The sequence below is a fragment of the Monodon monoceros genome, unplaced genomic scaffold, assembly GCF_005190385.1.
Source record: "Monodon monoceros isolate NGI ecotype Baffin Bay Population unplaced genomic scaffold, NGI_Narwhal_1 Super_Scaffold_5, whole genome shotgun sequence".
NCBI classification, from domain to species: Eukaryota; Metazoa; Chordata; class Mammalia; order Artiodactyla; family Monodontidae; genus Monodon; species Monodon monoceros.
In genome coordinates, this window is record NW_021703782.1 from 77,439,431 (window position 1) to 77,459,021 (window position 19,591).

The 19,591-nt window shown below is 41.1% G+C and overlaps 1 protein-coding gene and 1 pseudogene across 3 annotated transcripts in view; one reads left to right on the top strand and one right to left on the bottom strand.

Annotated features, from left to right (window-relative positions):
- Nucleotides 1-4,643: 4,643 nt before the first annotated feature.
- Nucleotides 4,644-5,405, bottom strand: LOC114884768 (annotated as a pseudogene).
- Nucleotides 5,406-7,261: 1,856 nt separating this feature from the next.
- MELK (maternal embryonic leucine zipper kinase) overlaps nucleotides 7,262-19,591 on the top strand; it is a 78,333-nt gene continuing 66,003 nt past the window's right edge. Inside the window, exons 1-4 of one of the 3 annotated variants that reach the window (XM_029202807.1) lie at nucleotides 7,262-7,364; nucleotides 14,626-14,721; nucleotides 16,004-16,089; nucleotides 18,708-18,824. In XM_029202807.1, coding sequence (XP_029058640.1) covers nucleotides 14,664-14,721; nucleotides 16,004-16,089; nucleotides 18,708-18,824 — 261 coding nt within the window. In that variant the 5' untranslated portion in view covers nucleotides 7,262-7,364; nucleotides 14,626-14,663. Of the gene's footprint in view, nucleotides 7,543-14,625; nucleotides 14,722-16,003; nucleotides 16,090-18,707; nucleotides 18,825-19,591 lie in introns of those variants that run through there. The other 2 variants (XM_029202808.1, XM_029202809.1) reach the window with 2 other exon arrangements.

The following is a 19,591-nucleotide window of genomic DNA, read 5'->3' on the forward strand; positions in this document are numbered from 1 at the left end:
ATGTTGCCGGTTTCTTCGGCGGCCCTAATGGCAGTGCACTTACCTAATTCTTTTGAAAAACTGGTTGCACAGTAGCCCACTGACATTTAGCCTTTTCCTATTGATGAGGGTATTCTTTAGATGAGAGTGTTCATCCTAATTCTCGGTAATTCATAAAGTCTCTTATATTTGTATGGTGCCTTAAATTATTCAAACTTCTCTCATATTTCATTAAACCAAAATTAACTGAGAATTACAGCAGAAAAATCCTGGGCTTTGGATTCCTGGCTGTTATTCTTATCAGATACTTAAACTTCTTGAACTTCAGTTTCCTCATTTGTAAAATGGGAATAAGAATACCTACTCTGCAGGATTAGGAATAACGTGTATACAACCCCTAGTAGTGCCTAGCAGAGAATGGAACTCAAGAGATAAATCATTGTTATTTACAGTAATGTTAAGATCCTGTGGTAGGTGCTAAGGGATAAACGGAATTAAGAAACATATTCCTGACATTTTTGGGTTACATTTTTTTTTTTTTTTTTTGCAGTATGTGGGCCTCTCACTGTGGTGGCCTCTCCCGTTGCGGAGCACAGGTTCTGGACGCGCAGGCTCAGCGGCCATGGCTCACGGGTCCAGCCGCTCCGCCACATGTGGGATCTTCCCAGACCGGGGCACGAACCCGTCTACCCTGCATCGGCAGGCGGACTCTCAACCACTGCGCCACCAGGGAAGCCCTTGGGTTACTTTTAATTTTGAAATAATTTCAAAGTTATTGGCAAGTTGCAAGGATAGAACAGAACAAGGAATTCCCACATACTCTTTACCCAGATTCACTAATTCTACATTTTGTCCTATCCTCCTCCTCCTCCTCCTCCTCTCCCCCACTATCATGTTTTCCTATGAACAAGAACATTCTCTTATACAACCATAATTTAATTATCGAAATTAGGAAATTTAGCAAATTCCCAAAGTAGTTTTCAAATTCAAATTCCTGAAATATTTTTAATAGGTTTTTTGGAGCTATCTCCTTTTCTAGTAGGACTATGGCCCAAAACTTAATTTTGTGTGGCTTCCCATTTTCTCTTGGATTGGATATAAGAATCAAGGCACGGTTTGTAGCCTGAGGTGTGCTAACCTGACTGGCCTCAGAAGAGAAACAGCATTGCTATGAACAGACTGAAGCCTTTGCTTCCTGTCCCCACTGATGACTCAGCCGCAAATGGTGCTGACATTCAGGCACTCATTCCACCACCAGAGAAGCACAGCTCTCGCCTTGCCTTGCCAGGCTCGGATACTCTTATGCTGGCAGAGTGGCTGCGTGGGCTTCCTCTGAAATGCACAACTGCTCACCTCCCTTTCCTGGTCAGCACCCCTCCCAACTCTAGCCTGGCACACAAGGCCCTTCACAAAGGGTTCCCTGATTACTGGCTCTTCCTTTCCTGCCACACCCCTTGTTTCCTGTGCTCCACCCAACATACCTTTCTCCCAGGAGACTTGTGTTTTCTTGCCTCTGTGCTTCTGCACATAGAGCTCCTCCTGTCTGGGGAATGCTCTTCCCTCGTCAAATTTTTCTTTTTCTTTTTTTTTCAAGGCCTAACTCCAGTACAAAATACCTCAATCCCCTGATCAGAACTAATTGCTCCCCATTTCCAGCTCTAAACAGCATGGCTGAGTGCACTTGTATTTGGTGCTTCTGTCTGGTCCTTTATTAAAGTTGGTTGTCTATGGATCTGGCTATGCTGTCTTTGAGATTCCTTGGGCAGAAGATACATCTCTTTTCTTCCCTTTTCTGGCATTGCCCTGAACAGGGTGAGGCATAGGGTAGACACTGGTGACTGATAAAAGAATGAATAGCATGAATTACCCTGTGTGAGAGAGGCAGACACTTGGTTATAGAGATGATGCATGTAAGTGCACATTAATCGTTCAAAAAATTGTAGAGGGTTTTATTATTGCTGCTAATGGTGTTATTATTGGTAGAGATGTTACATTCCAAATGGCCTGACCCACCCAGTTAGTGACTCAAGAAACAAGGAGCAGCAGAATCATATCCAATCTCCTTATTGTCCATTTGAGGAAACAGGTTCACAGAGGGGCAGGCACTTCTTTCAGGTCAGGTTCCACAGCTCAGAGCCTTGCCTCCTTGCACTGGACTGTTTTGTCTTGCAGCCTAATTACTCTCCTTAATTCAGTAATACTCAAGCTCTTTTGAATATGTACACTCAACATAAGTTTGAAAAACTTTAAGTAGATATCTAAATTTTCTCACCATACTTTTAGTAATAATTTTTATAACCTCCTTTATTCATATAGAATTCTAAGTTAAAAAAACTGTTATTTTCCTTAGTACTCTTAACCATGTGAGGCAGACAGGCTTGACTATATTAGCCCCATTTTACAGGCAAGACTGGCAAGACAGATCCAGGATATAAACCCTGGGCTTCCACACTCACAGCTGCTCTTTTCGCATTACTTTTTGACACATCATTTTAAAGTCATCTGATTTTACAATGTTTCACAGTATCAGTAACATCTAATCCTGGCAGGTTAATTCGAGCCAAGCAATTTAATTACCTCATAATCTGGCACATTTTAAGGCACTGTTAATACCTCCAATTCAATCTCACAGCTATGTTCGTAATAGGGAAGAACATTTTGTATTCTATTACAAGTTAATCAGTAAAGGGATGTTGCCTATAAGCTTAAATTATACATAACGGCCAATCTCTGGCAACCCTGCCTCCCAGGTAATGTGCATTAAGCTAAAATACCTTTGTTTAGCTGGCCAGGCTCACCTGTGAACGAATAACACATCTCCTCCAGAGGCTGACGGGAACCAGGAAGTGTTTGACTTTACGCCCTCCCCTTTCAGTATAAAAGAAGCCTGGAGGAAAAAAAAAAAGAAAGCCTGAATTCTAACTCAGGCAAGATGGTTCTTTGGGGCACGAGCCCGCCATCTTCTCAGTTTTCTGGCTTTCTGAATAAAGTGTCTATTCCTTGTCCCAACAACTCGTCTCTCCATTTATTGGCCTGTTGGGCGGCGAGTAGTATGAGCTTGGGCTCAGTAACATGTTTGAGCGCCCCATGAACCAAAACTGCAGCAAAGCTGGTCTTTTTTTTTCTGTTTTTTGCGGTACGCGGGCCTCCCACCGCTGCGGCCTCTCTCATTGCGGAGCACAGGCTCCGGACGCGCAGGCGCAGCGGCCATGGCTCACGGTCCCAGCCGCTCCGCGGCACGTGGGATCATCCCGGACCGGGGCACGAACCCGTGTCCCCTGCATCGGCAGGCGGACTCTCAACCACTGCCCCACCAGGGAAGCCCCAGCAGAGCTGATCTTAAAGGACCAGGGGACACAATAGTTAAGCATGTTTTCAGCTCTTAAGCTGGGCCTGGCACACCCTCACCAACTGCTTAGATGGCAAGTTGAGGCAACTAAGTGAGTGACAGGAGCAGAGGGAAGGCCCATTTAGGGGTGGACACTGATGACAAACACAAGCAGGGTCAGACCCTCTTTTTAGGTCTAACATCTCCAGGAGTGTTGGTCTACATTATTACTTGCAGGGTAGAGGGCAATACTTCTGGAGTCTAGAATATATAAGGAAAGGGTCCAATTAAGCTGTTTGCCTGCAGCCTAAAAGACCAAATATTGCTAATTTCATCCATGCCAAACCAAGAAAATGGTTCACTTTCCTGATTTGGGTTTAAGGAGAGGACTGATCATCAGGGAAACCAGAGAATTCCATCCTGAAGCCCGGAAGAACTAAATGGTGGGCATTTCCCTGAGTCATAGATGGCACAGGGACTCAGTAATCTACCACCATGTTCTTAAAAGGAAACACTCATTTGGCTTGAAGGGAAAAACCTACCTTGGTAAGCTCTGGTCTTCCATAGGACATGGAACCAGAAGAGACTAGGAAGGTCAGAGCCTGGGTGACCAATCCTGATAGTGCAGGACTTCTTCACATAAGGTGCATGGGTCCCTGAGTAGGGTCTACAAATACTCTAAACTTCCAAGACAGAATTGGAGTTTCTGCATGTTTTCCTGGGGAAAGTGTCCTTCCCTTCTCATAGATCCAACAGGTTAAAATCCTGAGCTAAAGAAAAGCATTAAGCCAGCTGCAGGCAAGGATAAGGAAGCCATCATATACACTTAGAGCTCTGTGTAAGTCTGAGAGCTCACAACGCTGTCACTGAAGTTAGAACATGGACTCAGAGCAGAGACAACAGAGCACTGCTTTTGTGCTCTTCTCTCTAATTGTACTTACAATTCTTTCTAAAACAAGGCCCTAGGAACCCCTAGGTTCAAGTACGCCCCTGGGGTTGGTCCACGGCTGTCTTGTATTCATGCTTGGGTATTCATTCACCAATATTAAGCCCCAGGATAGAAGATGTGACAAAGCATCTCTCCTCCATGGCATGAGTCTTTTGCTGGTTTCAGAGGTGGATGGTGACCAACACCGAAAATACACAGGAATGTTTCCTTGGACCTGGCGTGGGATGAAAAGTGCCTGCCATGACTATCACCATCTTTTCCCTGACACTTCCCCTCCAGTTTCTGAAGATATAGTAGAAAATAATCTTTTTTGAAGATACTGGGTAACAATTCCATAAAACAAAAACACATGCTTCCAAATGCACTGTGCTTTCAAATATTCTGGGTTTAGTTCAGCTGCCGGATGACCTGACTGATGCTTTCTCCTCGATAGCCAGGTGAGCCCACCTCCTTGAGAAAACCCACTCTATTCTTGGTAGCCTGATGGGCCACTGGGAGTTGGAAAGGGCACAAAACCCCTGAGATCGACTGAAAAATTCTTCCTCAGGAAGGCAACTTCATGAATGAGGTCTCCCAAAGCAAATGAAACCAAACTTCCCCAGGTGCTCCTCAATCACTGTGTCGTCTGTTGGATGGTTTTGTTCTTGACCTTGGCTTGTCCACGTTTCAAGATGAGTTCCCAAACAGACTTCAGATTTGTAAATCCCCAGGTCATATAAGGTTCCACTCTACAAAGCGTTTTTATGGTTTTAGGGGTTACTTTCACAAAGACACCACTGAAAATCTTATTCAGGCGAAGTCTTGCAATGGTCCTCTGCACCAGTGAACTCACCCCATTAATCCTTTGGATGAATACAACAAAGGCCAAAGAATATTTATCTGGCACTTTCAAGCCATGAGGTTTCACTTCTAGTCATCTGAGGCGCACCCTGTCACATAGTTGCTGCCAGGAATCATGTAGAAACCATTCTAGTTGCTTAAACTTGAGCCCTTTTCCATTCCTCTGTTCCTCCTTGTGCAAAAGCGCCTGCTTTGCCTGGGTGGCTTTGAGGGCCTGATAAGCCTTCCTCTTTTTCAGGAGGTTTTCTGGAACCAAAGGGATCTTCTTTGCTCTTCCTCCATCTTTCCCATACTGCGGCTACTGCTCATGTGCAGCCCCACCGGGTGGGAAAGAGAGAAATGGCTCTATGTTTACTTGACCATAGAGACGTCTATTCCAGCTCAGGGGTCCTCAACCCCCAGGGCGCAGACCGGTACCGGCCACACAGCAGGAGGTGAGTGGCCAGCTAGCGAGAGCGAAGCTTCATCTGCCGCTCCGCATCACTCGCATTACCGCCTGAACCATCACTTGCATTACCCCTCCTCTCGCCCCATGTTCAAATTGTCTTCCACGAAACCGGTCTCTGGTGCTAAAAAGGTTGGGGACTGCTGTTCTGCCTCATGGCAGGGCGACCAGGACTGCTGCGCCTTCTTAGCAGCAGTGAACCGCGGAGGCCTTGCTAACCCTTATTCCTGCCAAGAGTTGCACAAAGCTTCCTTCACACTCCCTCCAAGCTTTTTAGAGCTGTGTCATCTTCAAAACCCAGCCCTTTCCATTTCAGCTGTATTCTCATAATGCTGGAGGCCAGGCTATAAACACTGAATGGCTTCCCACCATGCATTCTCTTGTTATAATTTTAAATAGTCACAAAGGTTTTAATTTTTGGATAAATTGTAAATATTTTTTAAAACAACTGGTTATTGTAAACCTCTGAAAGTAAAGCTGTAAGTCCTTAAAAGATATGCAATGGATTGGAAATACCAGAATGATTTGATACCCACTATTATCCGATAAAAATTACACGAACAAAATAAACAATTTACTTTTTAACTTGCTTGTTTTCCCTCTTTTTTCTCCTAACTCATATTTTGGTTCCACAGAATGTTATCTTAGTTTAATTTTTTTTTTTTTGCTTGAAAATCTCTTATCCAGTGCAATAGCACACTTCATTGCAATAAAAATACACATATAACACTATTCCACTTCACAGGTAGGCAGAGCAGAAAAATTTAGGGCAGTGAAACTACTCTGTATGATACTATAATGGTGGAGACATGTCATTATACATTTGTCTAAACCCATAAAATGTACAACACCAAGAGGGAACCCTCATGTAAATTGTGGTCTTTGGGTGATAATGTAGGTTCATAAATTGTAACAGATGTACCACTCTGGTGGGGGATATTGATAATGGGGGAGGCTATGCATGTGGTTGGGACAGAGGGTTTAGGAGGAATCTCTGTACCCCTCAGATTTGCTGTGAATCTAAACCGTTCTTTAAGAAAAAGTCTATTTAAAAAATACATATATAAATTTATACTTAATATTTTTTTCTTTCCTCTTGCTATAATTTTTTTTTCCTTCTGGATTTTCATTACAATTGTAGTAATTCATGCAGCCCATGAAAGTCACATAAATAATGACCAAACAGCAAAACGTATTAGAAGGACTTCTCCTGTGATGCTAGGTAGGTGTTTCTGGTACCTTGAGCTATCTAATGGACAATTTGTCCCCTGGGGGTTTTATTCCTCGTGGCAACATATTTTAGTAAGATTTTTAGAGGGGAGAGGTATACTTGTCTTTTGTTGGATGGGAGAAGGGGCACTGGGCAAGGGGAGGACGAAAATGAGACTGTGACTACTAGCGACTTCTCTGCAAATCAATTTTAGGAAAGAGAACTTAAAGTTGAATTATGTAAAAACTTTGTATGCTCACGACACCACGAAAATCTTCACGTGCCCTCCGGGGAGGGGCACTCCAGGTCGAAGACCAAGGCCTTAAGTCACCTCTCGGCAAGCTCCAGAGGCCTCTTAGCCATCCTACTCCCTGGGCCAGCTCGCTGTCCTAGGGCGACAGCGCCCCCGCCTCGCTGCGACCGCCCAGACGCCGCTGCGTCCCCGCCCCTTCCGGCGCGCGAGGTTTGATTGCCTTGGCGGGCGGAAACGGCCAGAGCGTGGCTATCTGAAAAGTTTCTAGGAGCTCTCTGCGCTCACCGGTTCCCTTCGGACGGCAGGCCGGCGCGTCTGTCTTTCTGCCTGGCCCAGTCCCTCCCGGCCCTCCGCCCTCAGGTCAGTGTGTCCCGCGTGGGTGAAGGCCGGGGTTCCGGCCGTGCGCGGCGCGGGGGACGGCGGCTCGGGCCCAGAGTGCTCCTGGCTCACAGGAGACTGGGGAACTTCACCGGAGTCCCACCTTATGAGCACGGTTCCTTGGATGAGATAGCCTTTCCGACCCCTGGTTTTCTCCTCTGTAAGTGGGATAGGGCTCGTATCCGCCTCCGGGTTATCGGTGAGGTAAAGCGCTTGCCACCTAGGAGGCTGTGATAGATGTGAATTCCCATTCCATGTTTCCATGACACTGACGGTCTCCGGGAAAGAAGTTCAAAGAAGGGTTTCGAGTTATTTCTGTTCGTACAACTCAATTTACTAGGCAGTTCAGTAAACAAGGACATGTGTTATGTCTAATCACCCCCTTTTCAGAGTCCAAATCCTTCCTTTTCCTTCACCTTCCGAAAGTAGTGGCTTAAGAGGCTTAACACTAAAAGGGGAACATGCACTGAATGAATGCTATAGCACTAAAAGGAGTGACCCACCGGGAGACCAGTGGGAAAAAGGGAGACTTCCAAAGGAGGGCGTCCCAGGAGAGTGATCAGGCCTCTAGCTCCTAGGATGAATAATTGTCCTTGAGCTTCACAATTGGTATTTCTCCTGGTAGTGGAAAGGGGGAAGGTAGTGCCTGGAGTTTTGCTTACAGCCCAGTGTTCCTAACTTTTCTGTTCATATTTTGGTTTCTATCTCTGTGTTGTGTGGGATAAATCAGAAACATCCTTACTGCACCTTCATGGGCGTGTCTCACCAGTGGATCTGTCCTTTCAGTATTTCTACTATGGACCAACCAGATGGCCAGATCAGTCCCTTACTACCTTTGGGAGTGAATGCCTCTTTACTGGTGCTCCCAGAAGCCTCTGCAAGGGAGCAGGACAGTATGTTAATTAAATGTATTACAAGACCACATTATATGCCATTTTGTATTTTACTTCTCATTTGAAATATCCTCAGCATCAGTGTCATACCAAGTTCACTAGATAATGTAAATGTATTATACAGCAGGTAATAGCATAGCCCAGGTAAGACTATGTTGGTAGGAAAATGCCCCCAATTTGTTGCTATCTTATAAAATTTACTGATAAACTTTCTTCCACTATCTAGGCAATTCCTTCTTTCCTCAGAAAAGTTCAAGACCCCAATTGTATATAGCTCCAGTTCTTCTACTTAGTCACATTTAGAAGGACATTCAGGTGTCTGGGGTCTAGTTTCCTTCTTCATTATCCACAGTTGGGAGGCTGTCTTCCACATTGACTGATCATATACTTCCTTTAGCAGCAAGTGGGTTACTCCAGTCAAAAGTCTTTTCTGTGTTCTGTATTTCCAGACTCTAGAGGATAAACAGGGAGAGCACTTCAGAATATTTAGAACCAGCTCCACTTCTACAAAATTTAAAAGCCAAGTAAAATCTGCTATCATTATAGCAGTTTTGCAACGTAAACACCAGTTTTCTTATACAGTAGCACAAATGATGTTCCCTGGATTCAGTAGATACAATTTAGGGCTACATTGGTATTACTCACCTAAAGACATGGTGTGATTTGAGGGAAGGGGGTAGATAACAAAATGGAAGGAAGAAAAATAGGAGGTGTGTGATTTAGTCTTACACTGGTGAGAGTTGATCTCTGCTAGTTGACTGGAGGCCATAACCTGGAAGTTCAAAACTCATTTGGGAAAAATCTATCAAGAAGTTGGTTATGACACTCTTACATCCCTGTCTGGGAAAATGAATTCCAACATCATACTAATTGCTTTCTCTTTCTGAGTGTGGCAATTTGAAATAGCCCAGTCCTTTATATGGAATTTAGGCATGTGCAGTGGTGGCAATTTGGAGTGTTACTTATACTTCCTAAGGCCTACTTCTTTCCCTTTGTCCATTTCCATCTCATGTTTTTTTGTTTGTTTGTTTTTGTTTTTATTTTTTGGCCGAGCTGCGCAGCTTGCAGGATCTCAGTTCCCTGACCAGAGATTCAATCCAGGCCATGGCAGTGAAAGCCGGGAATCCTAACCATTAGGCCACCAGGGAACTCCCTCCATCTCATGGTTTTTAAACTTTGAAATGTCTGTTTGTGTTTCCTCTTTAACCCCTGTGTTCTGAATGCCCCAATACTGCATTAGTTGGAGCTTTGCTCTCTAAGGAATCTGATAGCCTACTTTTATAGCAGACCACTTTCTAAACAGATTTATAGCCTAACATTCCCCCATTTCCAAAGTCCTGCTCATTCTCTTCTCCATCATCAGGATCCCAAAGATTTCTTAGCCTTGTGTTGACCTCTATACCTTTACTGCTATTTTTCCTGTTTTAAAAATTCTTAGTCCTGCGATTCCTGTCTTTTGGGGGTGTGGTTCCACTTCATTCCCAATTTGCTCCAATAACAAATGCCCTTTAAAAGGTTTCTGAATTAGTAAGGATATTTCTAATCCTGTGTCTCAGGTGCCCAGGGAGAATAAATATGTCCTCTCTGCTGTCTCCTTGCGTGGAACAACTTTTGCCACTCCAGTGGAAGCGGAAATATTTCATTTTATATCACCAGCTTTCCGCTATTATCAGGACTTGACTTTGCTTCCTTTGTTTGCCTACGCTGTTCATGCAGATTCAGCTAGATTAAAAGTTCCACCTGCTTATTAAGTTGGTCCAATGCCACCTCTTCCTAGGAAATGACTAATATTGTTTATTGGATCAGAATGTCTTTTGCCCATGATCTTTATCTTTCTTGCTATTTCAGCTTTGACATTGCTACTAAAACCTTTTTTTTTTAAGCTGATTTTTTTCTTGGGTTTTGATATTTTTCCTTCCAGAACTTCTGCTCTAGTGTTCATTTCACTGACCAAATTTTTGAAGACTTTTTACTTGCTAAATAGCATACCTTTTATCTCCAAGTAAAATGATTCCTGGAATCAGAGTGCTTTAGGCATTTTGTAAGGAAATTTAAAGGGATCTTAAAGAAAAAAAAATCCTCTGTGTCTCTTGGGCTTTTGATAATTTCATTCATTTTTTTTCTCCACTTCAGTTTAAGAAGATTACCCATCTTCACTGTAGCAAGGACCTTCCCTATTGCTCTGTCTTTTCCTTTATAAACTCACCACAGTCCTGAGGTTGAACTCATAACTCTAGGTCTTTTTTAAGGTTTAATAACATGCTGGCCACTCAACTCTGGATGAGCCAGGATGAAGGACAGAGAACTTGAAAGTAGTAAACATGGTGCTGGCCACTTAACCAATCCCAGAGCCTTCAGCAGACTTGCTAAAGCCCTGCCTGTTGGTGAAGGGAGACTGTCTGGCTCTAGAAATGAGCACTAGCACCAGGTTTCCACTACTGAGAGGCATTAATTAAGATGTATGAGTTTTGCCCTTTCCAGGTAGAACTTTGCCCAAGTCCCATTTGGCTATGCATATACTTACCTAATCTTTCTAAATGTTACAGAGAGTGGGGTCCTGGGATCTTGAACTCTGTGGTGCCATACCTAGTCCAGTGCTAGGGCACAGAAGGAGATTTGTGCACAGGAGTCAGACCAGGCAAAGGAGTTTATCACTAGCTGGGTCTTGGACTCAAAGCCCTTTGTGAACTCTAGAGCCCTTGGTGTGCTGTGCTGACTCAGTGACCTCCACTTCCCTGGGCCCCTCTGATTCCTGCGTGGCTTTCTAAGGGGTGTGGAAGCATCTCTTTCCAAGGTTGAAATCTCAAGTCCTGTCCTGTCACACTGGCCTCTAGGAAGAAGAGCTCCTTAGAGAAACTGTATCTATATAGGTTCAGAGAGCTTGCACCCCATGTCTACCTATAAGAAAGCTCCATTTTGCAGTACCTAAACTCAGGTCCTAGGACTTAACCTACTTAACCTATATAGGAGCACTGCCAAATTTATTTAGAAATCTACTTCCTAGAAACTTTCTTTTTAGTAGTGTTGCTTTTTTCCTTCCTTCTTGGCTTCCATGAAACTGTATTTGAATTATTGCTTTTCTAATTGTTATCTCCATGCTCTTCCTCTTGCCACTCCTAGCTATAGGTCTGGTATAGGTAAGGCCTTATCTGTCTTAATTGTCTGTCTTTCACTTTACAGTCTTTACTGTAATTGATTTTGTGTGTGGTGTGAGGTAGAGATCCAATTTTCTTTTTTCCCATATACCTAACCAATTGTCCCCGCTCCAAATCTGCATTTCCTTTTCCTGGTACCTCTGAAAGCAGTTTAAATTCAGTGCATGTCAGCCTTTTCTTCCTCTGGGATCTTTGCACCTAAATTCCCTCTTTCTGGAATGCTCTTCCTCTCATTCTTTTTGGGTTAACAATTCCTGTTAAGGCCTATCAACCACAGACCATTAGGGACACATCTGTGATTAAAAAACAATTAGGTATACTTAGCTTGCTGCAGCAAGAGAAACCATACACCCTAGGATCTTGGGCATCTCAGTAAGAGTGAGTTGAAAGGGGCTTACAGGATTTGGGCTTGTGCTAGGGAAGCAAGGACCAGTTTTTTGTTTGTTTGTTTAGTTGCAGCATGTGGACTTCTTAATTGTGGCATGCAGGCTCTTAGTTGTGGCATGTGAACTCTTAGTTGCAGCGTGCCTGTGGGATCTACTTCCCCATCCAGGGATTGAACCCAGGCCCCCTGCATTGGGAGCATGGAATCTTCCCCACTGGACCACCAGGGAAGTCCCAAGGACCAGTTTTGGAGTGGATACTGTCAAAGAGCAGGAGCATTTCAGCATTTGGGTATCTGAGGAAGCAGGAAGTGGGAGGAATGAGGTAGTGCTGAGGATGTCGTTGGTGAGAAAGCAGCAGTCTGTCAAATAAAGGAACATTATCATTTTAACTGCTTCATACAGAAACATTGTTTACATGGTCTTGCACAGTTCCTATTGGAAACATTCTTCAAGTTGTGATGGGAAGGGCTGATTTGCTTTTTCTTGCTTCTCATTCTTTGAGTTAGATCTTGACTTAAACATTACCTTCTTAGTGACCCATTCTAACCACTGTTGCGTATTTTCCCCAGTATTTATTACATATTGTTATTTATTTATTTATTTATTTATTTATTTATTTATTTATTTATGGCTGTGTTGGGTCTTCGTTGCTGCGCGTGGGCTTTCTCTAGTTGAGTCGAGCGGGGGCTACTCTTTGTTGTGGTGCACAGGCCTCTTATTGTGTTGGCTTCTCTTGTTGTGGAACACGGGCTCTAGGCGTGTGGGCTTCAGTAGTTGTGGCACGTGGGGTCAGTAGTTGTGGCACATGGGCTTAGTTGCTCCGCAGCATGTGGGATCTTCCTGGACCAGGGATCGAACCCATGTCCCCTGCATTGGCAGGCGGATTCTTAACCACTGAGCCACCAGGGAAGCCCTTTATTACAAATTATAATTATTTAATTCATTGTCTGTTAATTTTCCTTTTGTCTTCTCCACTGGAATGCAAGATCTATGAGGGCAGGAACCATATTTCTTCTCTGTTATAGCCTTGGTGCCAAGTGCAGGTCTGGCACATCACTGGTGCTCAGTAAACACATCTGTATGGATAAATGAATGAATACAAGAAAGTTCAGAGTTAAGAGCCTGATTGCATTAGCAGTTCTGCCAGATACAGTGCTAATCTCTAGTTATAGTCAACTAGGAACTTATCCTCCCCAAATAAGACAAAGCTGGTATGAGTATGACCTCACGTGTACTCACCCCATGGTGTCTTGTAATTCTAGTTAATTTTAAAACTCAGGAAGACAAATATCAAATAAGACCTCCTAAGACTTTTACAACTAATTTTTTATTATTTATTTATTCATTTACGTATTTAATTTTTATTTTATATTGGAGTATAGTTGATTTACAATGTTGTGTTAGTTTCAGGTGTATAGCAAAGTGATTCAGTTATACATATAACCATTCTTTTTCAGATTCTTTTTCCATACTGGTTATTACAGAATATTGAGTAGAGTTCCCTGTGCTATATAGTAGGTCCTTGTTGTTTATCTTTTTTATATATAATAGTGTGTATGTGTTATTTTAATAAATTATTTAATATATACTTAAGAGTATAGGGACTTCCCTGGTGACGCAGTGGTTAAGAACCTGCCTACCGATGCAGGGGACACAGGTTTGATCCCTGGTCCGGGAAGACCCCACATGCAGCTGAGCCCGTGTGCCACAACTACTGAAGCCCACCCACATGCCTAGAGCCCATGCTGTGCAACAAGAGAAGCCACTGCAATGAGAAGCCTGTGCACCACAACAAAGAGTAGCCCCCGCTCGCCACAACTAGAGAAAACCTGTGCATAGCAACAAAGACCCAACATGGCCATAAACAAACAAACAAACAAACAAACAGAGTATATGTAACACATGTAAGTTGTGAAGCATAATAATAAAATATATATCTCATTACATGTATCTTAAAATTGTATATCATTGGAGTCTTAATTTGCATATCCCTGATGACTAATGAAATTGAGCCTTTTTTCATCTTTTTATTGGTTATTTGTGTTTATTTGTGAAATGCCTTTTTTATTTCATTTGCTTATTTTTCTGTGGGGTTGTCTTTTTCTATATTGTTGTGATGGAGTATATGTATTCTGGGTGAAAGTCCACTGTTATAAGTGTTGCAAATATTTTCTCATATTTATGTTGTTTTTTTCTTAAATGATGTCATTGGATATGCAGAGGTTCTTAATTTCAATGTTATTTAATATTTATTTAAATAATGCTAGCTTTTTAAAATTTATCTATCTATCTATTTTTTAAATTTTTTTTAGTTTTGGCCTTGCCACACAGCTTGTGGGAGTTTAGTTCCCCGACCAGGGATTGAACCCGGGCCCTCGGCAGTGAGGGCCTGGAGTCCTAACCACTGGACTGCCAGAGAATTCTCTATTATTATTTTTTATGATTAGCACTTTCTGTGTCTATTTAAAAGATCCTCTTCTATCCTGAAATGATGACAATATTCTATTAAAATTTTTAAAGGCTTACCTTTCATATTTAAGTCTTTATTTGATCTGGAATTGATTCTTATGTATGGTGTGAGATAGGAATCCATTTTTTTTTAATATGGCTAATCAGTTTTTCCAGTATCATTTATATGCCTAAGACTTATTTATATTTGTAGTTACAAGAATGAAGGCGATAGTCTCTCTCTTTTTTTTTTATACGGTTTCTCTATTTTTATTTTTTAGGGATCTCAATAAGAATGAAGGAGATAGTCTCTTAATAGTTCCTTTTTTGATCATGTACTGTTTTTGTTTTTGTCTTACAGGTTCTTTTTATAATTTTGAGTAAACTTCCAGGAGGACTATGAAAGATTATGATGAACTTCTCAAATACTATGAATTATATGAAACTGTTGGGACAGGTAATTATTTTCTTCTTGGAGAGGATAGGTCATCTATTTGAGAGTATAGTGTATTTGGGCAGCCAAGAGCTTTTTAGCCTAACTTATGGAGTTTTAAAATTCTTCAACCTATTTTAGTAAGAAAAAGTGGAGCAAGAGAGAGGAGAATTGTAGGAGGGGCCTTGTGGTTCATTTTATTTAGAATAAAAGTCACTAGAGAGTTTTGAGCCAAGTAGTGGTCTGACCTTTTGTTTTTAAGGTTCACTCTGGCTGCTTGGTTGTGAAAAGACTGGCTGGGAGAGGGCAAGGATGGAAAAACATAGATGTTAGGAGGTTATTGCAATAATTTAGGTGAGTGATACTGGAGATGATGGTGACTTGGATGGTGATAGAATTGAAGGTAGTGAGATTCTGTGTATAGAAAGGGGTGAGATTCTGTATACAGACATACACACACATATGTACATTTAAGTATAGTATATTGAGGCATAACACATAGTAAAATAAGCAAAGTGTACTAATTTTGATGGAGTTTTTGTACACATATACCCATATGTTCCCTGCTCAGATCAGGACATAGAAATTTCTAGTCAGTGCCTGCTGCCTTTCTCCCAAGGTAAACATTAATATATTTTTGAAGACAGAGCCAGTGTGATTTGTTGGAGGGTTGGATATGTGGTGTGAGACAAAAGCGAGGGGCTAAAAATGGCTTCTGGATTTTTGGCCTGAGCACCTGGGAAGATGGAGTCGCCATTTACTGAGATGAGGAAGACCATGGGAGGGACTACCAGGAGCTTCTTTCTAGAAGCGCTCAGCTGGCGGTTTCTTTTAGATACCTAAATGTAGACCTTTATCCAGCTTTTGAGCCAGTTTTGAAACATAATTGCTTATTTTTACAGTTTTAACACTGAATGGAAATTTCATATTACTTGTCTTTTGTCTCTCCAACTTTATATTGTGTTCTGGCAATGTTAATTATAAAGCAGGTTTAATTGCAATGTTAATTATAAAACAAATTTCTAGAGAATGAATCCTTTTTTCCTACTTCTTCATTGCAAAATTAAAGATATCCTATCATGGCAAAGAGTCTTTAGTTAGTCATTGGATGAGGAGAGGCTAGGATCATGGCCAACACTTTGGAAGCAACAAGAAGAAAGGGCCACAAACTTCAGAAAAATATAGATCAATAGACCCTTATAAAAGTATGTGGAAAGGTTTTTTGTGCCTGAGTTCTCAGTTTGCTCTGATGATGATATTTAAGTTAGTTTGCTTCTCTCTTCATAATACATTTTCCCATACTTAGGTGGCTTTGCAAAGGTCAAACTTGCCTTCCATATCCTCACTGGAGAAATGGTAGCTATAAAAATCATGGATAAAAATGCACTAGGGGTAAGTCTAACATTACTTAAAAAATATTTATAGATCAGTTTTGTGAATTAAAACTTGAATTTGCTCTAATGTTCTAGTTACTGCTCTTTTATTAGAATAACATTTCCATAGCCAGTTATGTATAAATCTATGGTTTTAAAAAGTAATCTGGGGACTTCCCTTGTGGCGCAGTGGTTAAGAATCTGCCTGCCAGTGCAGGGGACATGGGTTCAATCCCTGGTCCGGGAAGATCCCACATGCCGCGGAGCAACTAAGCCTGTGTGCCACAACTACTGAGCCTGCACTCTAGAGCCCGCGAGCCACAACTACTGAAGCCCACGTGCCTAGAGCCCGTGCTCCTCAACGAGAGAAACCACCGCAATGAGAAACCTGCGCACTGCAACAAAGAGTAGCCCCCGCTCGCCGCAACTAGAGAAAGCCTGTGCGTAGCAATGAAGACCCAATGCAGCCAAAAAAATAAATAAATAATTAATTTAAAAAAAAAAAGTAATCTGGGGAAGGAGTTACTTTGTTCTTAATTTTAATACAGGGCAATGGCACATATTTGAAGTCGACAGGGTCCATTTTTCTGCAGTTGTTTCATAGTCTTGTAGGTGTTTCTGGGTATTGATATTTCCCTTCTTTATCTTCTCATGATACCCTTTACTAAATGTTGATCTACTTTATAGTATAGATCGATCTTATGTCCCAGAATTTTATTCAAAGAATAAATTCTACTCAAAATTTATTCTAACTTTTATTAGAAATTATGAAATCCTTTTCTTAATCAGCCTTTTTTTCCTCTACCTGAATGCTTCTAGGATTGAGTTGCTCATTACCTTCTAAAGCAGCCCATTTAATTTGTGATCTTGGCTATAATGTGCATAAAGTTTTCTGTTTTTCTATTAAGGGGGGATCTGTCTCTTTTGATGGTCTTTGGGCCTTATATACCCTTCCCAGTGTTTGAAGTCATCCTGAGTGGTCTTTTTTTTTCTAATTCTTTCTACCATCCCTTGTGTGGTTTGGTTTCTATGCTTTGTTCTGGTCTCTTTCTGCTGAGAATTCACTAGTCTCTTAGTATGCATCTGTGATTGTTTGTTTTTTTGGAGATAAATTAAAAACATTTTTTTAAAATCTTTTTTTTTGTCCTCTGACCAAAAATCTCTGAGGGTTAAAGTTTTTTATTCTTTGCGATTGAGTTAGCATTATAATTATTATTAGTATACAGTTGAGTAAAACAGCACAAACATTTTATGTGTTGATAATTATCAAACATAAAAATCACTTTACTGAAAATGCATATTTATATGAGACACGTTGGACTTTTTTGGGGGTCTCTCGTGTTGTTAGGACGAGACAGAGTTTAATATCAATTGTTACTTTATTTTTAAGGATGGAAGTGCTGATTAACATACATAAATAGTCAAAGAGAATATGTTTTGTTATAATAACGTCACTCACTTCTTTGAACTCCTTCTGAAATATATGCCAGAATCACACAATGATCTATATCAGAAATTATTTTTAATAACCTATCAACTGACAATTCAGGCTCTCCTTCAATATTTTTGTTTTCAGTGCTCAATACTGTACTTATTAAACTAATAAAAAGGTATTAAAAAAACATTTTTCTTGAGCATTTAAACATTGGTTATAAAACTGATTAATTCCCTTAAGCAATTTCAACTTCAGTTATAACTTTAGTATGACTTATTTACTTGGACACAGCAGACACTTAAATAGCAGGCAAAATGTGACCTGTTATTACAAAATGCATTACCACAGCAGTACTCAAAACTATTCTAAATCATCAATATGATGATATTAGTTCATTATTTCTAAACTTGTTTTTGTATTTTTTATTGTTGCTATGTTTATTTTAGTTACTTCTTGGGACTTTAAAAATATTTTGATTACTTTCAGGGTTTTAGTCATCAGACTCCCACATCCCCCAAAAAAGAAGAAAAAAAGATTATCATATCAAAATAGTCAAAGTTACAATTGATTCTTGGTTAAGAACTAATATCTGGTTGCATGGCCCTAGATAATTGGATATTAAACCACAGATCATTAGATCAAGTCCCTTTTTATAATAAAATTTTACTTGTTTACTTCATGGATATCTGGATTTCTATCTTTAATATGGACTTTGAAAGTTTTTCAACTTGGTTTACCCTCCTCCCCAACCAACCTCTTATTTTGAAAAATTTCAAGCTCCTTGAAAAGTTGGAAGACTGAGACAGTGAATACCTTTTATCTACATTCACCAATTTTTAGCTCAGCATGCTTCTTAATGGACATTGCTGGAACCGAAGTGGTAGCCAAGGCATGTACACTGAGTAGTGTTTCTGTCATTTTCCTTGTTTGGAATGCTAACCTTCTAAAGGGAGTCTGAGATTATTTTAATTTTTCTAGATGTTATACTATTGCCCCACATTGAACTTGTCTTTCATAAAACCCTCAAGGCCTTTTTAAAATGTACACACAAATAAGTTTTGTTTTTTATTTCTATATTGTTGAACAAATTGTTTTGAGGCTGTTGATTGCTTTTGCTACTTAGTATTAAAGTTGGTGATATTGATGCTTGGAGCACTTCCCAAATAGGTTCATTGCTCATTTAATGAAATGTTTTGTCACAGAGTGATTTGCCCCGGGTCAAAACAGAAATTGATGCCTTGAAGAACTTGAGACATCAGCATATATGTCAACTCTACCATGTGATAGAGACAGCCAACAAAATATTCATGGTTCTCGAGGTCAGTAGTATGTTCCAGAGACCTAAAATTATTTGGTCATTGTCTTAGTCTGTTTGGGCTGCTGTAACAAGATATCACAGACTGGGAAGCTTCTGAACAACAGAAATTCATTTCTTACAATTCTGGAGGCTGGGAATTCCAAGATCAAGGCACCATCATGGTCGGGTGAGGGCGCTCTTCTTGGTTCATAACTGGTACCTTATTGCTGTGTCCTTATATGATAGAAAGGGCTAGGGATCTCTCTGGAGCCTCTTTTAGAAGAGCACTAATTTCATTCATGAGGGCTCTGCCCTCATGTCTTAATAACCTCCCAAAGGCCCCACTTTCTAATGCCACCATCTTTGGGGGTTAGGATTTCAACATATGAATTTTTGGAGGGACACAAACATTCAGACCATTCTCACTCATTTTATCAATAGTTATGGGAAAAGTACATTTCACCTGAAAGATTAAATTTTTTTTTAAACATCTTTATTGGGGTATAATTGCTTTACAATGGTGTGTTAGTTTCTGCTTTATAACAAAGTGAATCAGTTATACATATACATATGTTCCCATATCTCTTCCCTCTTGCGTCTCCCTCCCTCCCACCCTCCCTATCCCACCCCTCCAGGCGGTCACAAAGCACTGAGCCGATATCCCTGTGCCATGCGGCTGCTTCCCACTAGCTATCTACCTTATGTTTGTTAGTGTGTATATGTCCATGACTCTCTCTCGCCGTGTCACAGCTCACCCTTCCCCCTCCCCATATCCTCAAGTCCGTTCTC